At 33.4% G+C, this 19,946-nt stretch overlaps 1 protein-coding gene across 1 annotated transcript in view; it reads left to right on the forward strand.

The window, feature by feature from the left end:
- LOC145268689 (uncharacterized) overlaps nt 1-19,946 on the forward strand; it is a 1,072,728-nt gene that overhangs the window by 655,875 nt on the left and 396,907 nt on the right. The window contains exons 135-140 of the mRNA XM_080124201.1: nt 1,020-1,049; nt 2,544-2,573; nt 5,637-5,666; nt 10,809-10,838; nt 14,641-14,670; nt 16,578-16,607. Of these exons, the coding sequence (XP_079980327.1) occupies nt 1,020-1,049; nt 2,544-2,573; nt 5,637-5,666; nt 10,809-10,838; nt 14,641-14,670; nt 16,578-16,607 (180 nt within the window). The remainder of the gene's footprint in view (nt 1-1,019; nt 1,050-2,543; nt 2,574-5,636; nt 5,667-10,808; nt 10,839-14,640; nt 14,671-16,577; nt 16,608-19,946) is intronic.

Here is a 19,946-nt window from a genome sequence, read left to right on the forward strand (position 1 = left end):
GCTTTTATTATCTACGAACGACAAATTAAGGCACGACAAATAGCTCCTGCTGATTTTCTATTCGTTGTGTATGTATTTTTGTTGTGTATGTATTTTTGTTGTGTATGCGTGTAGCCAGTGTTCACACAGTGTTAATGTGTATATGCCGTCTTGCCTTAACACGAATGTCGAGGTGCACGGAATGTACGTCTGTCTGTATTGGATACAAAAAGGAAAGCTAGGTGGAGAACGGAAGTGGATAGAGAATGCGAAACATGAAGTAGAGGCGCCACCTGTCGGACAAATCAGAAACCACGACAAGGGCAAATAACCGGTGCGTATTTGAGTAATGTTCGTGTGCACGACATACCTATACGAGTCTGAGAAGCGTCTGTCTATAAATATTTACTGTAATATCACACACACACACACACACACACACACACACACACACACACACACACACACACATATATATATATATATATATATATATATATATATATATATATATATATATAAATAGTTCATCAGTTCCCAGTAGGATGCCGTTTGTCGTGCCTTAGTCTGTCGTACGTAAATAACAAAACCACTTATGTGGAAAATATTTGCAATTACTCACTTTAACTCGCATGAAAATAAATATAGCTACGCCTTTTCACCGGAAAAATGTTCAGGGGCAGTTAACTCATGCCGTCTTCTACAAAATAATGCACGGATAAAGGATAACGAGTGATCTGCCCCTGCATATTTCTTGGGGAAATACCCGATAGTTAAATCAATAATTTTAATGACGGGCCTTAATATCACAGGAATTGATAATCAGCAACAGTCATTTGTCGGGCTTAAATTTGTCGTGCCTAAATTTGTCGTGCTTAAATTTGTCGTGCCTAACTATCACTCGAGTGGAGAATCGACGGGAGTAGTTATGCCTTGTCGTACATTTGTTGTGCCTTTATTTTCGTGCATAAATCGTAAAATCGCAGTACGTCCGCTTTTTTTCATAAGAGTAACTGCAACCATTGTGTTATTTTCCACAGAACAAATTACTGAAATAAAACCGACAATCGGTAAGTTCCCAGTTTTATTTTCAATTAAAAATTAATAATAATTAGTTAATAATTAATTAGTTAATAATAATTAGTTAACTATTTAAAAGACTGAAACTTGATTCCGTTTGAACATCTCCATCTATCCAAAACAACTTAATAATTCATAGTTAATCAATTAGCCTTAACGCTGCGTTTGTCTCATGGGGTATTTTGTAACCGGGATTTTGCTTAAGTGCTCATAATTTCTAGTTGGCAACTTATTTCTTTGCCTCCTTACCAGTACTCTCCTGGCTCAGTGAGGGGATATAGAACACGTGGTATGGCGCAGTTATATCTCAGTTTGCAAGGTAATGCTTATGCAATGAACTCATATTTATTTTCTTGCTATTTCAATTTATGGAAACATTTTGTGTTCGTCATAAATATGAAAAAATAACACAAACTGGTGTATCCTGTGGGAATTTTTTTTTAATAATGATTGGTTAATTAGCTGTAAATAAAGTATAGATATTATATTTATCTATCTTTTAACCTCTTCCTTATCTCTCTCCCTTTCTCTCTCTTTATTTATATATATATATATATATATATATATATATATATATATATATATATATATACTTATATGTAATTATACTGAGTTCGTGAAATTCAGTAAATTTTCATATACCAATGAGTTTTAAGCCACCAACACCTTGTTTTGAAGTCTTGTTTTTGCTTACACAGTATATATATATATATATATATATATATATATATATATATATATATATATATATATATATATACAGGGTGACTCCCCCCCAAACAGCCCCCAACTCTAATTAGGCCCCGTTTCTTAGTGTTTTGTCCGAATGAAATTAAACTTTGGTCATAACTAGTTTATTATATTCAAAAAATCACATCAAAACACTAAGGTCTTTGGCTTTTTTTTCCGTACTACAGCATATGTTCTAGATGGCCTCCATTTAGTTTTTTTTTTGGGGGGGGGGTCACCCTGTATATATTCTCGTTAGATCACCGAAGTTAAGCAACGTTGAGCCTGGCTAGTACCAGATGGGCGACCATTTGGGATTTCTAAGCACTGTATGTGCCTTTCACTTATTCCGGCATTGTTTCCAGTCGTCCTAAACCCCCACTTGCCACCAGTATTAAACATCGAGGAGAGGTGTGGTTGGAGATTGCACATCTTGCCACAAAAATTCCATGAGCAGGCACCCTTACAGTGGGTATCCATAGTCTGTCAAGACTGAAGTTTCCATATATATATATATATATATATATATATATATATATATATATATATATATATATATATACCTACTACTTAACCTTTATCTTAGAGTGGCCTCCGGGCCTTGATAAGGGGTGACCTTCAAGTAATATATATCGTGTAATTGGATTTCTAAAGATTGAAATAAAATAGAAAGATTTAGATTTATAAGTAAAAGTTATTTTGAAATGATGTCTTGTTGTCAGGCAATAATATATTTGTTCATTGTTTTCATGCAGAAAAAAGACATGAAGCTGTACCCCTCATTGGTGAGTGTTTGTCTGTAATATTTATTTTATAAACGTAGAAATTATAGAATACTAGGGCCGGGTGTATCAAAAATGTCACGGGACAGTAATCGATAATATAAAGGGCAAAAACTGTTTAAATGAATGTATGTATGTATGTAATGTATGTATGTATGTAATGTATGTATGTAATGTATGTATGTAATGTATGTATGCCTAAAACTGTTGAAATATGCGTCGGAACGTGACGAAACCGGGATCGTTTTAAACCTCGAACTCTCGGAATACAAATATCGAAAATTGGCCAAAACAACTCTGAACTCAACCATAACTACTTTTGTACGTGTTAGAGGGGGCTATGATATTTTGCCGCGATGGCGCTTACCGAGTTATGGCATTCAGCGCCTCATATGTTCTTTCTTTCTTTCTCTCTTTGGTTTTAACTAATCAGCTGTTACGTTCCGCAACCCTCTTTAAAGCCCACCGCTTTCAAAGGGCCAGGAAGTGACTCGCGTACCTATCAAGCGTGCACTTCCAAACTGCAACGCGTCTCTTCCTTTTTATCCTTCTCCCTCTTCCTTACTTTCGATCTGTATCCATATATACGCATTTTATTCCGTGACGTCATGCACTCATGCTAACGCTCCATAAACTCGGCACGTGAGTCGTCAATAGGAGTACGTGTCCAGTCTTGGTCATTTATTAACTTTACAGCTTCATGTATTAACGCAGTACAAACAATACGGCACAATCACGTTGACACACCAGTTTCTGTCAGATCGCAGAAGTTAAGCAACATCGAGTCTGGTCATTAATAAAATGAGTGACCAATTTGGGAATACTAGGCGCTGTATGTAGGAGGACATCGACACCTTCCTGCAAGAATTGCAAAAAAAAATAAAAAAAAATACCTAAGGTCGTCATACATGTGACTGGGGACCGCTCGTGAATTTCATACTCCCATGAGACTTCCTCCTTTGGAGGAAGCCAGTAAAACCCGAATAGGGTTAGTGCTGACCGACATACATTACAGACAATGAAAACGAAAGATGTAGTGTCGAAAATTTATCCGTTTTTTAGACAAATACTTCTCCCTCCCCCTCCCCAATCTATCAAGTTGAGTTTTTTTGTCGCATTGACATTGATATTAAAACACCCTTTTTCTTTTTAAATTTTGTTAAAACGAATATCTTAATATATTCATTCATGGATATGTTAGCGACTTTATGAAAGTTTACTAATTTGCATATTTCTTTGAAAAACGAATTTTCATTGATTATCCATTATTATGGTTTCTTGTTGGTTTCATTTAACTATTACGCTTAATACTATTTATACATATTTTCTATATTATGCATAACTGTAACATCTAAGATAAAAATGTTCTAGCACACGCACATATATTTATATATATCTATACATATATATATATCTATACATACATACATATATATATATATATATATATATATATATATATATATATATATATAAAAGTGACCTTATCTGTGTGCGTGTGCGGAACGGTCTCTACCAAAATCCTCTCTGAATTTTAACTGGCTAAGAAACAAATCGAAATTGTTTCACAGGTCCAAATAACCTATGTATAAAGTTTCAAGTCTGCAGACCAAAAATGGAGAGAGAAGTTTGATATAGATCGTTACGCACAGAGACAAACAGACAAGGTCACTTATATATATGTGTGTGTGTGTGTGTGTGTGTGTGTGTGTGTGACAAAAAGTCTATATTTTAAATTTCAAGATGTTGACTATCTTACCGTTTATTTCTTTAAGCATGTTAAAATGTCCGATTCTTGACAGCACCTGTTTCGTAACGCAGAATTATTCATGTAATTACGTCAATGTTTTAATTTATTCCGCCCTTAACTCGTCAGAAGAAAAGGAGGAACTCATTAACTTTAAAAGAAGATAAAGGAATATGGGCATAGTTACAAAATTGGAGAAGTTTCAATTGTGTTTTCTTTTAGTTACGCCATCTTTGAATTTGAATGTTTATATATATATATATATGATAGCAACGCCTTGTCAGACGAGTGCCACTCCCTTAGACACGAGCCCAAAAATGACTTCCATCGCCACAGGACCATTTTAATAGACAAATGCGTGAGAGAGTATCTATACACAGATGATGTTACAGAGTCTTAGCTTTGTACGACAGCTAAGTCTCTCTCTCTCGGTTCAAAATGTTGAGATCCAGCAACAAACAAGAGCAAGATAGCCAGCAACAAGTTAAACTGCAGACAAGCTTAATACGGATACTGGTCTCCCGCTTTATGGTTTTTTTAAATTAGAGATTTGCTTCTCCTAGAAAGGTTGCCTTCACCACGGCTTACGGGAGCCCTCTCCACCCCAATACACACATACACACAAACACACACGGTGCTAGTTGGCCGTTGACCCCCAAAAAGGGTTCATTCGCCCTTTGGAAGGTCTTGTTTTTAATCCTTTAGGGAGACTAGCCACCCTCCTCACCAAACAAGTCTGGTGGGGGAACCAGTTTAGTCGCCGGTGACCCGACCATAAGGCAGGAAGTACTGGATTACATAGTACCAGTAACATATCACACACACACACACACACACACACACACACACACACATATATATATATATATATATATATATATATATATATAACAAATATTACTTATTGAAAAAAACAGGCAAAGGAACTTATAAAACTTCAAACCCTCCTCACCAAACAAGTATGGTGGAGGAACCAGTTTAGTGCCGGTGACCCGACCATAAGGCAGGTAGTACTGGATTACATAGTACCAGTAGCATATGACATGACCTCACACACACACACACACACACACACACACACATTATATATATATATATATATATATATATATATATATATATATATATATATAAACAAATATATAAACAAATATTACTTATTGAAAAAAACAGGCAAAGGGACTTATAAAAATTCAAACATTTTTTTCGACGTATTATATCGACTTATCTTATAACTAAGTATGAAATACATTTTCCCATTATTTAATAATCAATTTCCAATGTCTTTGAATAATGCATTTGTTCTTTGCCTTCGACAGAGCAAGTTCTTGAAGCAGAAATAAAAACCGGTGAGTACAACACTAAAAAGCGAACACATGATAACCTCAGAAAACATGAAATCAAAGAAAAGTATCTAAGTAGCATTGGTCAAGATGAAAGCGTAGTATCTGTTCCGGCAGATGCTGCAAGCAAAGACTAGCCATGACTAGCAAAGACCATATGTGGGGGTAACCCCACATATCTGAACTTGGTCAATGTAGGGATCACCCTACGGACCACAGTTACTATCCAGCTCCCGTTTCCCACCTCTCGGGAGCTGAATCCCCCTTTCCCTCCCCCTCCCTCTCTCTCTCTCTCCACATTAAAAACGGCCTTGTGCCTAATTTGCTCAGTGGGGAAGCAAATAAATCAAATCGGTTCCGGCAGATACTGCAAGCAAAGACCATATGTGGGGGTAACTCCACATATCAGACCTTGGTCAATGTAGGGGCAACCCTTCATACCAATTATTACTATCCAGCTCCCCTACTCCCCGGGGAGCTGGTCCCCATTTCCCCTTCACTCCTCACATTAAAAATTGGCCTTGTGCCTAATTTGCTCGGTGGGGGAGCAAATAAATACCGTATCTGTTCTTCAGATGCTACACTTCAATTTCTTGTTCTCTGTTAGTGGAGGAGAAATCCTTCACGACTGAGACAATTTTAATTTTTTGTTCCTTTTCTCCACATTAAAAAAAAAAACGACCCTGGTGTCTAACTCTGTCCCGTGGGGAGGCATAGTAAATAGGAACATGAGAAAGTTGAAAAAAAAAAAAAAAACTTTTCAAGATGCTTTTGTTTGATCTATAGACGGCTCTCATTTTTTTCCAGATTGTTCTTGTTTTAAATAAAACATTTGTATATCTTGTCTGTTTACTTTCTTTGTCTTGTTCGGTTGTTGCCTTTTTGTTGGCGACAGAGACAAAATTTGATATCATGTGCATTAGATAAAAGAAAGAAAAATATCTAATTAACATTTTAAAGTCGAAAATATTTTTCAAGAAAACGTTTTGTACTGTGTTTATTTTTCTTAATTTTTCTTATTCTGTTGATGTCGTTTGTCAGTGGTACTGGTACATATGCATTAAATAAAACGAAGAAAAAGTATCTAATTAAAATTTCAAAGTTTGGAAAAAACTTTCCAAGATACTTTTGTTTGACATCTATCGCTGGCTCTTATGTTTTAAGATTGTTTTTGTTTTAAAGAAAACCTTTTGCACTTTATTTTCTTAATTTGTCTTTTTCTGTTGATACTTTTTTGTTTGACGATAGAGATGCATTAAATAAAACAAAAAACAATATCTAATTAAAATGAGAAAGTTAAAAAAACAAAACAAAAAAAAACTTTTCGGTATTTATCCAGAACCTGACCCAAATTTTCGTCAGCACCTTTCGGCATGGTTACGTAAGCAACCGAAAAAAAGCCGAAGCAAAGACTGCCAGAAACGATGAAGCTAAAATACTGAAAATGAAACTGTAAAGCCAGAAGATAGTTATTGTGTGACTGTGGGGACACTTCTCAATCTATATACTCAACGAATTTTTTTATCTACAGACTTGAAATTTGGTATATAGGATATTCAGACACGTGGAAAACTTTTTAACCCATTTTCCTTCAGAAAAATGGGCTGCAAAGGGGTTAGAATGGAAAAAATTGGTATTTGGAGCTCTTCGAATTTTTATCTGTTTGTTAACTGTTTCACAAGGTTTGAAAACAATTTTTAAAGATTATGGCAAGTTGGTCTAATGGCTATCGTACTCGACTCACTGTCTTTAAGTTTCAGTCTCAGCTCGAGTTTTTTTGTTTTACTTACAAAAAAATAAACTGTTTAGAAATAGGATAATATTTGCATGTACCTTTTTCAGTTTCTTTCCGTTTTTTATTCATTTTTTAAAAAAGAATTTAACGTTACGTTTAATAATACCGAGCAACGCCGAATACATTTAGTATATATATCTATAATATAAAGCTGTGTGTGTGTCTGGTCACGAATAGGCTCCTATATGGTTGACTATTTTAAAAAACTGATTACATATAATGATAGAAGATGTATCGAGACACAGGAATGGGTATGTTTCATCTGGCAGATCGGTGGTTCATTAAAATTGTGGGGCCTGCGTTCGCGCCTGGTCTACAAAGTATGGAAATAAAAAATTTAAAAATTAAAAAAAAAAAACGTTTACAAGTGTTTTTTTATATAGATGTACATAATAATACTTTGATAAGTATGTTTTAACTTAAATAGGGATGGTATAATAAAATTGTGGGGTCTGCGTTCGCGCCTGGCCTCCATAGAATGGAAAAACTTTAATAAAGACTTTTCATATCTATCTGCGTAAGTATTCTTTGATAATTATGTTTCAGTTTGAAGAAATATAGTATAATAAAATTATGGGGTGTTCGTTCGTACCTGACCTCCATAGAATGGTAATATGTCACAAAGTTTAACAAGGTTTTATAATATAGATCCACAGAATATTGTACTTTTGCTAGTATATATATATATATATATATATATATATATATATATATATATATATATATATATATATAAAGTGAACGTGTCTGTGTGTGTACATTTTCCTACGCAATAACCCTGTCAATTTTCAGTCTACACACTCGAAATTTGATATACAGGGTATTGAGATTTGGGAAAATCTTTGTAATCCGTTTTCTGACAAAAATTTGGCTGTTAAGGGGTCCAATTTCAACGATTTGACCTTTGAGGACTCTACCAAACTCCTCCGACAATTTTGAGTCTAAACACTTGAAATTTTAGATATAGGTTCCTTGGACATGGATCTAACTTGATTTGAGCCCAAAACAATAAATGTTAAGAGGTCATAATTTAAAAAAAATTGACCACTTTTTTTTTTTTTTTGCTCAACATACACATCCAAACACCCGAGCAACGCCGGGCTGAAATGCTAGTATATATATAAAATTGAGAATGTCTACGTGTGTGAGGACACTTCTCAACCTATATACTCAACGAATTCTTGATCTACAGACTTGAAATTGGGTGTATAGCGTATTCAGACACGTGGAAAAAAAGTAATCAGTTTTCATCCGGAAAAACGACTGCTAAGGGTTTAAAATTGAAACAGTCATCGAATTTTTATCTGTTTGTCAACTGTTTCGCGAATGGGCATGTGCTGCCATGAAACATGGCAGCTTCTTTTACTTCCAAATGTTTTCTAGTGATACATGTTTTTGATAATTCTTTACGTTTTGTTTTACGCTACACGCGTTTTCGATTTAGAAACAAATTTCTTGTTGAAATGACTTTCATGATTTCATTGAAACTTGTCGTCTTCTGACAACTGATTGACTAATGGCGTCGGCATTTTCTGGCTGCTTATCATGATTTGCCGGAAGACACCAACGCGAAGTTGGATCAGGTTCTGGATAAGTACCAATATTTTAAAATACTTAAATTTGATTTAAATATAGTTCTTTATGTTTTATGATTTTGATATTGTTTTAAAAACATTTTGTATCTTATATATTAATTTTATTGGAATCCTTTGAGATAAGTAATTTGTATATTCATTTATTTGTGGACTGTTATAAAGATGAGGATAACAGTCCGTACATAAATAAATCAATTTTGTATCTTGTCTGCTTCCTTAATCTACGGTTTTTATTTTTTTTCTGTCGCTGTGTTCTTGTCTTTGATATGCAATATTTCGTTTGTGATATCAGAAACGCTTTAAAACTATTCTATCTGTTACTGTTTGCTTATTGATATTTTGATATCACGAATGTTTTAAAACTTTTAAAGGGGCGCGAATTTCCTTCATCGACGGCGTTTCTTGTTTTATGAGTTTTACCTTGTTTTAAAAAAAACATTTTGTATCTTGTCTGCTCCTTAATTCATGCTGCTACATTTAAAGCATTTTGACTCATTTTCACAGGATCTGAATTTAAGGGTCATCCTATTAGTGCTATCCAGTTATAAAAAACAATATTTTTTTCACCCTAAACAAGACATATTGCCAATGAACTGTAAGAGGCTACTGTGATAGAGATCAGATTTATAGGATTAACCTAGATGGTGGATTTGGGCAACAAGAGGTTAAAATGACAGCAAACTTCCTGCATGTGTATAATATATATATATATATATATATATATATATATATATATATATATATATATATATAATACTGTCAGGGGTGTGAGTTTCGTTATAGAAACGTTGATTTAATTTGGATAAAATTAAATAAACATCAGGTGCGTTTGAAAGCCAAATTACTTAGTAATTTGGCTTTCAAACGCACCTTATGTGACATTTCAAACGCACCGTGCCCGACATTTCAAAATACAACCGCTGAGCGACAACGCTCGGATCTTTACTACTGACCTTTCTTTCTCCAACTTTACGACATGGCAAGAAAGAAAAAAGAAACAAAATACTGAGGATGGAGTTTGGCTCTGAAACATATTTAAATTATAAATTTCAAACAAGTAAAATATTTGTTTATTTTCGTAATATTGCGTTGTAATTCAGCTTTCAAGCGCACCTGACGCGTATTTTATTATATATATACATTACAACGGAATCACCACTTATCAAGGCCTGGAGACCACTCGAGGATAAGGGTTGATGGGGAAAATGTCGTAGTAATCGTTATTAGTGAGAATTTGATAAGTTGGATTACTTAATGTCCATGTTGTAGTTAGTTGAAAAGCAGGAAAACGGAACAGAGTTCCACAGGCATGCAGTTCTAAGAAAGGAGCTTTGTTCATGGAATCTATGTTTAGGTTTAAGCACGGATAAAGAGTGGGGGAAATTGTTGATAGTGGTTTCAGCTAGGCGGGTGTTTTTCGTGAAAGTCAGGCCAGGAGGGACCATAGATTGGAGCTCTGACGAGCACTTGCCATGAAAATAGCAATTAAGGGGTAGAATTTTTGTGATATTCGGGTGGGTAATAGGTATTTTGATTGAAAGGGTACACACGCAATAGATCGTTTGTATTGTTTGTCGGTACTTGTTGTCTGATATGGGTGTCACAGCATTGTTCGTCAGCACGTGTCTTTCTGTCCGTTCATTATGCTGTCTTCGTAAACAGCTTGTCCATTTTAAAAACAACAAGTTACTTTATAAAATAAAAATGGATTTCTCCTATAAATTATAAAATAATACATTTGTCGTTTGCATTTAACAGAGCAAGTCCAAGAAGCAGAACTCAGAACGGGTGAGTGTAAAGTTTACACTGTTAACATTGTATACACATTTATCTATATGTTATATTTCTCGTTGTCTGTCTATCCGTTCGTTCCAATTTTTCTCAGACACTACTGGACCTATCTGACTGAACTTTTTAATGAAACTTTGTGATGATAAGGTGCAGCGAACCAAGTATTATGGTATCCGTTTGCTGCAAAGTTAGGGATTAATAGGGATTAATCATCACAATACCATAGTTACTCCAGAAGTTTTCTCAGAAACTACTGGGCTGATCTGTTGTAAAGACCTTTCGTTATGATTGTTATGTTGTGTTGTACTTCTATCGTTTTTACGGAGTCGTCTATTTACTTCATAAATCGTGTGCCAAAAATGCGTAGCAAATATATATAACAGACGCTGTCAATTTTGGGTACAAGAACCAAAGTTTGCCCAGCTGGGTAAACTTGAGTCTTTGTACCGGAAAAATATCCAGTAAATAAAACGTTGTTTAGTAAATATTTATTTTTTTGCATTTTTTTTTCCATTTCCGTGCACCAAACATGGATATAAATATCACTAAAACATCCGCTGGGTCATAAGGTTCATTTCGGTACCTTATGTTGCCTGGTTGGGTTGCCTGTAGGCTGAGATAAACCGCGTCACACACACACACACACACACACACACACACACACACACACACACACACACACACACACACTGGCTTCCTCCGCTATATTTTTCTCTCTCTGTCTTGTCTTTCATTTTTTGTTCATTTATTACCTTAAATTCCTTGCGTCTTATGCAGTACTTCTATTGTTTTTACCGTGTCCTCTATTTTCTTCATAAATCGTGTACGAATATGTATAACAAACACTTTCAATTTTCGGGAATATAAAGATTGACAATTTATTCTCTGAACAATATTTTCACAGTATGCTTTAGAGGGAGGGGTAGAGAGAGGCGTGAAGTGGCAGGTGGCTTGTTGACGACTGATGATAACCGATACGTTTTCTCCGCTGTCTTTTCCCCCTCTCTGTCTGTTTAATCCGAATTGTTTATATGGGCACATCTTCACAATTATTAAATCAAAGCCACATTCCAAGTAGTTGTTTACATTTTCGAAAACTTGGTCGGTTGAAGAATGTTGAAGTCCAAGGCTTCTGTACATTCCTTCCAATGTTATGATTTCTGATGACATTTCTTGTTTTGAAGACTTGTCAACAATATTTGCATGTGTGCACCCAGCTCCATATGCGGGTGTGTATAGCCAGCAATAATTCCGTCTTTGCTCAGAATAATATGCAGCATGATGAAGTGCGGCGAACTAAGTATTATGGTATCCGGTCAGTGCATAGTTAGGGATTAATCGTAATTAGTATTTAATTCAAAACTGAGCATAAACTTAACCATCAATTTGGTATAAGGCACTCTTTCTAATAAACGATCTATAACATTTTTACCGTTTCTAAAATACTAAAATCTCTCGTATATTCATAAAATTGCATTACTATTCATCATATGTGTGTATATATGGGTTTTATCGCCTCTACGTGACTTACACATGATGTTTTTATATGCTGTTTTTGATGTAAAAACATAGTGAATAAAAAAATGGCTAGTCAGAACTAAATATCAATTTGTCAGGTTCAAAACTTTCGATGATAAATTTATTATGTGGATTAATTATTGGAAACAAAAATGCAAGAGAATAATGTTCTCAAACGAACTCTCCAAATATTCTCGTAATGTATATATAATATAAATCTATATATATATATATATATATATATATATATATATATATATACAGTGTAACCCGATTATAAGAGACCCGATTATAAGAAAAACGGATATAAGAGAGATTTTCTCTGGTCCCAAAGTATAGCCTGTGTGTATGTACAGTGTAACCCGGATATAAGAAACCCTGGGCATAAGAGAGCTGTAGGGATCGGAGAAGAAGTATCTTATATTCTTGCTACACTGTATATATATATATATATATATATATATATATATATATATATATATATATATATATATATACTTCAGAATAGTTTTTATTTAACAGTCAGTTGTTATGGAAACGTGAGATTGTAAGGTCTACAGAATATTACTGGCAGTAATATTTTATAAGTTATCCCATCTAAACAAGAATTGCTCGATATGCAAGATAGAGCAAAAAAAATATTAACACCTCGCCCCACTAAAAATAATATAGACTTCTAATGAAAAGAATTCAACCAGACTTTGAATTATTATCGCTGGACCCACAAACAAATTTATACAAGCACTTGCCCGATTCGGATATCTACACAGCTATGCGGATTACCCAATCTATAACTTGGAACTTATTACCAAACGGATGTAAAGAACGCATAACATGGATTTTACCAATCAAGCTGGATCTAAAAAAAACTTTCATATCCTTTATCTGCAAATCCTCCTGCTACAGGACTTCTGATAAATTTATTATTTTCACTTTGACTTTCCATGTCTTACTGACTTTAGCAAATAGGGTGCATACCTTTATAAGTATTTGCTAATATTTTCTCTCCTCTGATGAGATAGTAGACATCGAAACCCTATAGGTTAAGGAGATTAATTTTCAAAAGCATTCTTTGTCTTGCTTAGAATAATAAAATTTCTTTGATATGAAACTCAACCACTTCATTTCATTTCAATGAGTTTTTTGAAATTCATTGAATTACAATTTAATATATATATATATATATATATATATATATATATATATATATATATGTGTGTGTGTGTATGTCATCCACAGACAGATGGTTTCGTTGTATCAGTTATTCGGTGTAGCTAGACCAGCAATCATGCTAAGCCCAAAATTGAGTTAATAGTCAGTAACTCTATCCATTAGAGTACTGGGACAGGTATCATTGACAATTATAGCGAACATTGACCGCCACCCTCACAGTGCTCCATTTGTTTATTTATAAAGAGTTTTGCATTTATGCTAAAGCCGTGTCTGGCGATATCCATTATCAAAAGCGCTCGACCCGAGAAAGAGGACTTAGATAGATAGTCATTCACACACAGTACTGTTTCGCTGTATCACAGCTCATCTGTGTGGCTAGACTAGCAAGTACCTCAAGCCTTGAAATTCGACCGCCCAAGCGACAGTCAACGCTTTTCACTATTACGCTATTTGATTGCTGCTAGGAGGGGTATGCGGAATTACAATGTTTAAACATTGTCCAAATACCTAAGCTCTATTCGCTTACACAAAGAGCATTGCTTTGCATGCTAGCCGCGGTTTATTTCACTCCCCAATATACACGTCCGGATTTTTAGGATGAGGATTAGTTATTCGTATTACTTGAATTCTTCAGACTACTGTTTTCATCTTGAGTGTCATTTTCGCAATGTTCCGGCCGACGTAACCTCCAACCTTCTTCAGGTGTATCTTGTTGCACTTGGGAATGTTTCTGTTGAACGCAGGAATTTGGACGGAATTTTGAACGGTTCCCTTTATTTACTTCACGGAGGCATGATGCTCTCGTTCTGTCAGCCATGACTCGATTATATATAATAAAGTCATAACTTATTAAGGCCCAAAAGCCACTAGAGGATAAAGATTAATGTGTACCAGGCGTGTGGTGATGCAAGTTTGGCAGAATCCGATTATTTTAGAACTTGTCGTCCAAAACGCGTTTTCGTGACAGTGTTGGTAACTTTGTCCCTTGCATCGTGCATCCGTAAGCGTTCCAGTGCCCATTTGTTATCTTGTCCGCGTAAACAACTTACGTGTCTTTTATTTCTCCTATGAATTATTGAATAACACATTTATTCATCTCATTTAACAGATCAAGCCAAAGAAGCAGAACTCATAACGGGTGAGTGTAAAGTTTACACTGTTAACATTGGATACACATGTCTATATTCATGAAACAAATAACCACCTGTTACATAATCATTGTGGCCGATTGTTCAAAATGTGTTTGTCCGATGCTAACATCTACTTTTATTGCTGGTATAAAATATATGCACATACTAACAGCAAAATCACAACACAGTTGCTCTACAAAAAAATATATTGCTTTTATTTCACACCGACAAATCAGCTTTTTAATGATAAATTATTATTCTGCATTTTGACGTTTCTGAAAGGCGCGTGAGGTGGGTGTGTGTTTATTTATAAAAACTTTCTTTTCCTATTGAGATATTTGATATTTCCTTTGTCTATTGTTTCAACCTTTGACCGATATCTTCTCGCATATTTCTGGGTCAAATTATTTCATGTTTTATCATTCGTTGGAAAACTATTTAGTCAGTAAGTCATTTAATCACCTGCAACCAATGCACCAATTTGCTCTCTCGAATTCACAATAGTCCTAATGTTAATTTAAGGGATCGTCAGTTGTTTACCATGAAACATTGTTTCGGGGATTTAAAAACAAAACATTATAGTAGATAATGGCTCTCCAGCAGTGTTGAGAAAGCACCACTTCTCTTATTTACAAGAACAAAAAATGCTCCAGATATTGGATATAGTTACCTACTCATGATTAATTAGGCTAACCTATTCATGTTATAAATAAATGTCTTCCTTACATGTGAGATTCGTCCCAAATTAGTGATCCATTAAATTAAGTGCTAACTTCTGCTTAAACTCATGCCGTTATAAATAAGAATAGCGTCTTTTAATTTTAAACCATTATAAACTAGAAAAGCGTATATAAACATTAACACATAATTAATATTTAATAATAACCCCCTCTTATTATATACACTCCTACTACTTTAAATTCCAACGTCCTCTCCCTTCCACTTCCCCCTTCTTATCTAACTCCCCTTCATCTGCTACGATTTTTCCATTCTTATTTGGTATTATAACTCAGTCCACCTATGAATTCTGACGAAGCTAGTCGGATATTTCCTCTTCTTTTTGAGGACTTCCCCCTAGCTGAAACAATATGTAAACTCATTCTGGACTCACAGTAATAAATTTCCTATATACTGCTCTGGCTACATATTGAGCACTCTAGTCCGGTTTTTTTCACCACTGATAAATAAATATATATATATATACATATACATGTATATATATATATATATATATATATACATGTATATATATATATATACATGTATATATATATATATACATGTATATATATATATATATACATGTATATATATATATATACACGTATATATATATATATACATGTATATATATATACATGTATATATATATATACATGTATATATATATATATATATACATGTATATATATATATACACGTATATATATATATATATATACATGTATATATATATATACATGTATATATATATATATACATGTATATATATATATATATATATATATATATACATGTATATATATATATATATATATATATATATATATATATATATACTTTTTATTTCTTTTACATATGCATTAATATGTCGCTACAAATTTATGATCACGTTTCGGTCAGCCAGTTATAAGTGAGACCTCTTCAGGCGATATTGCTTATACAAAAGCTTAATCCGTTTTAACTGGCTGACCGAAACATGCTCATGAATGTGTACGGCATATTAATGCTTATGTAAAACAAATGAAGTATACCTTGCCCTACATTGGTAGTGGGCACTCCTTTATTAGCCCCGTTAAAACTTCATTGGTTGCTTTACCTCTTGGCAAATATTAACCTCGAATTATATATATATATATATATATATATATGTATATATATATTAAATAATACATTTTTTCATTACATTTAACAGAGCAACCCCAAGAAGCAGAAGTAATGATGGGTGAGTGTAAAGTTAACACTGTTAATGTTGTATACATTAGATTCATGCTTAAAAATGGATTTGCCGGAAAATACTTTGCTTATTTATTTGCTATGATGTTTTATTAATTTGCTTTTTTATGCACGTCAATTTGTATTGTTTACGCTTGTTTACTTCTAAAAGTTGCCGCTCTGTTGATGCCTTCTTTTCCGTTACAAAAACAATATATGATCTCCGCGCCCATACGAGGGTTCCACCCTCGTATGAGTATGGTAAATTAGGATCCATTCACTTTGAGGACAGATCATATGTAGTATCATATCAGGAATTATACTAAATTCGTCCTTGTATTCAGAATAAAAGAAGTAATAAAAAAGAACAACGATTCCATTATTTGCTCTGGGTTAACTTTTACTTTTCATAATAATCTTAATAGAGATTTAGAGCAAGACAAATTTAATCATTCTCTCCCGACACCCGTAAGATGATGGCGGCTTTGAAAACAGGGTCCACATACTTTAACAGCAAAATCCCCAAAGACAGGGATTTTTTTCTCTCACATACTTTCTCTCATGACGTAACTACTAGCACACGTCAGCTTAACTTCTAAACCGACCTTTATTAGAATCTAGTCTTACTGTAGTTTCATGGAAACAGACAGTTCTTTATTTCTGTCAATGACACGTTGCATGTCTCTAATAAGTGCTGCTATTAGTAGTCATACCGATGTTCTTTCCTCCTCCTTGTGTTTGTTATTGTGTCTAAAAATAATTATTAGGGTATCCATTCGAGGCACAGTTAGGAATTAATAGTGTTTAGTCGCAATAACACTATATTTACTCTAGAAATTACTGTGCCGATTTGACTGAAATTTTGTATGGGACTTTTGTTATGATAAGATGCAGCGAACTAAGTATTATGGTATCTGTCAGGGATTAGTATTTAAGGCAAAATTGAACGCCAATTAACAATAGTCAACTATCAATTTGTCATTTAAAGTCAACGGGCCATAACTTTTTACCCCCTTTTTATCGGCTAAAACATTTAATAAAGTAATAAGCAGAGAATAATTTAACACAAGTTAGTTTGTTTTCGTTTTTCTTACTTCGATAACGTTTCATAACTGAAACGAGATGTCTATTTTAAAAATCATGACTGTTATTTTTTTTCTGGTTGATTTAATTGTTTTTATTGCTTATTTCTTAATTTCTATTGCATACACGTGTATAATAAATAATGTCATGCTTACAAGGGAAACAGACAGATAGATAGATAGAGAGAGAGAGAGAGAGAGAGTATTTTGTGTATCTGTATTAACTAATAACCAGTCAAGTATTTTTTAAATAAATATTAGCCTATTTATTTCTTTTAATTACTTCTATATCTTATTATTAGCAAGAATATTTGAGACTCATGAAAACTGCTTATAGTTAGTTGCTCATTTAGTTTTTACACTTATTATACTTTGTGGAACGTTTCTGTGTGTTCGATTATCGATTTATTATGTTTATTCAGGGGTATTCTGATACAAAACTTATCTAAGAACACTTCCAGACACATCAAGTAAATTTGTGTAAAATTAAGAAAAAAAATAGATCCAGTCGTTTCGGAGTCCACAGGGAACTCTTTCTCTCTTTCACACACACACACATACAAAATGCCTTTTATATATAAGTAAGGATTATCGGCTCCATGTGTGCACACATGTTTCACTTGATGGGCCTTACAAAGCACAGCATTCTTTGCCATTAAGTTTAACTCTGCAGTATTTGGCCTGAAGACCTAGTGTTATGTACTGAATCATGTACGCACATATGTAGAAAATAATTTTTGTATAAATAAATGAATTTATACTATATATATATATATATATATATATATATATATATATATATATAATGAATAAATGAAAAAGTCTATATTACAATTTCCATAATGGTGACCATCTTGCAATTTATTCCTTTAATTCAGTTTACATTTACACTTCTTGACAGTATGTTTCGTAGCACAAAATCATTCACTTAATTATTATACAATCAATGAATCTATTTTGCCCTTAATAATAAGGTATTTGCAGCTTCTCTTCCAATTTTTAGATTTTTTAATCATGTCAAAATGCGTTTTATTTCCTTTTGACGGATTGATTGTTGCTATTTCTTCTGATGAGTTAAGGGTATAATAGATTCACTGATTGATATAATAATTAAGTGATTGATTTTGTGCTACGAAACAGATACTATCAATAAGGATAAATGTCAACTTAAAAGAATAAATTGTAAGATGGTCAACATCATGAAATTTGGAATATAGACTTTTGTCATTTATTCATTATATGCTCTGTAATTACATTGAGCTTTTTAAATAAGGATTGGTATATATAAAAATGAAATATAAGTGAATAAAACAATTTTCTACAGAAATATATATATACTAGACTACCCGTGACCCGTTGGGTCAATATGTTATATTAGCTATGGAATTCATGTATGAGCGTGACACTTGTGACATAAAGAAAATAGGGTTTTTTTTTTACATAACAGAAACATTTCTATAAAAGTATATTAAAATGAAAAAAGAATACAGATAGATTTCTATGAGTCGTTCTGTTTATTATAATTGATTATTTAAAAAAAAAAAATTTTTTACAGTTACTGAATTATAATATATATGGTTGGCCATATTTATAGGTAAATGTGCACTGAACAGATACCATAATACTTATTATAGTTAAATTCAAATTTTGATATATCTGCTTTTTTTTTTGTTTTTTTTTACATAGTTCATTTCTGTATTCCCATGTTAAATAATAGTTTCGAAATAATAACGTTAATATTTCAGTGCACAGGTCATGTGCGCATGCGCAACTGGATGTCGTGAACCGGAAAGTGGGTTACATACACCGTTACAAGGTCATTTGAGCTTTATAATTATATGTATATATGTGTATATATATATATAGGTATATTTTAGCTGAATAACAGTGAGAGCTAGCTATTCTCCCACATATTGGATTTGATTTAAACTCTTTTCCAGCAGTAATTGGTGCGTATTGTCTTCAATCTCTGCGTGAATAAAACCATTGGACAATGTGACTTGGAATGTTCTCTGCCTATACGTAACCTTGATACAAATCAAATTTGTAATCCGTTTTTAGTTTGTTTTTGTAATTATCTTACTTAGCAAAATCTCTTGCATATGCCGTTTATAACACATTGCTTTTTTTCGTTTTTATAATTCTGATATTGTGAATAAGTTTTTTTTTTTTACACGACGTTTATAATACACTAGCTGTACCCTTCCACGCGTTGCTTTCGCTCAAATTGGCGCAACGGAAAAAGAGGAAATGCATGTTTCTTATAG

The sequence above is a fragment of the Euprymna scolopes genome, chromosome 44, assembly GCF_053919585.1.
Source record: "Euprymna scolopes isolate OS-2025 chromosome 44, ASM5391958v1, whole genome shotgun sequence".
NCBI classification, from domain to species: Eukaryota; Metazoa; Mollusca; class Cephalopoda; order Sepiida; family Sepiolidae; genus Euprymna; species Euprymna scolopes.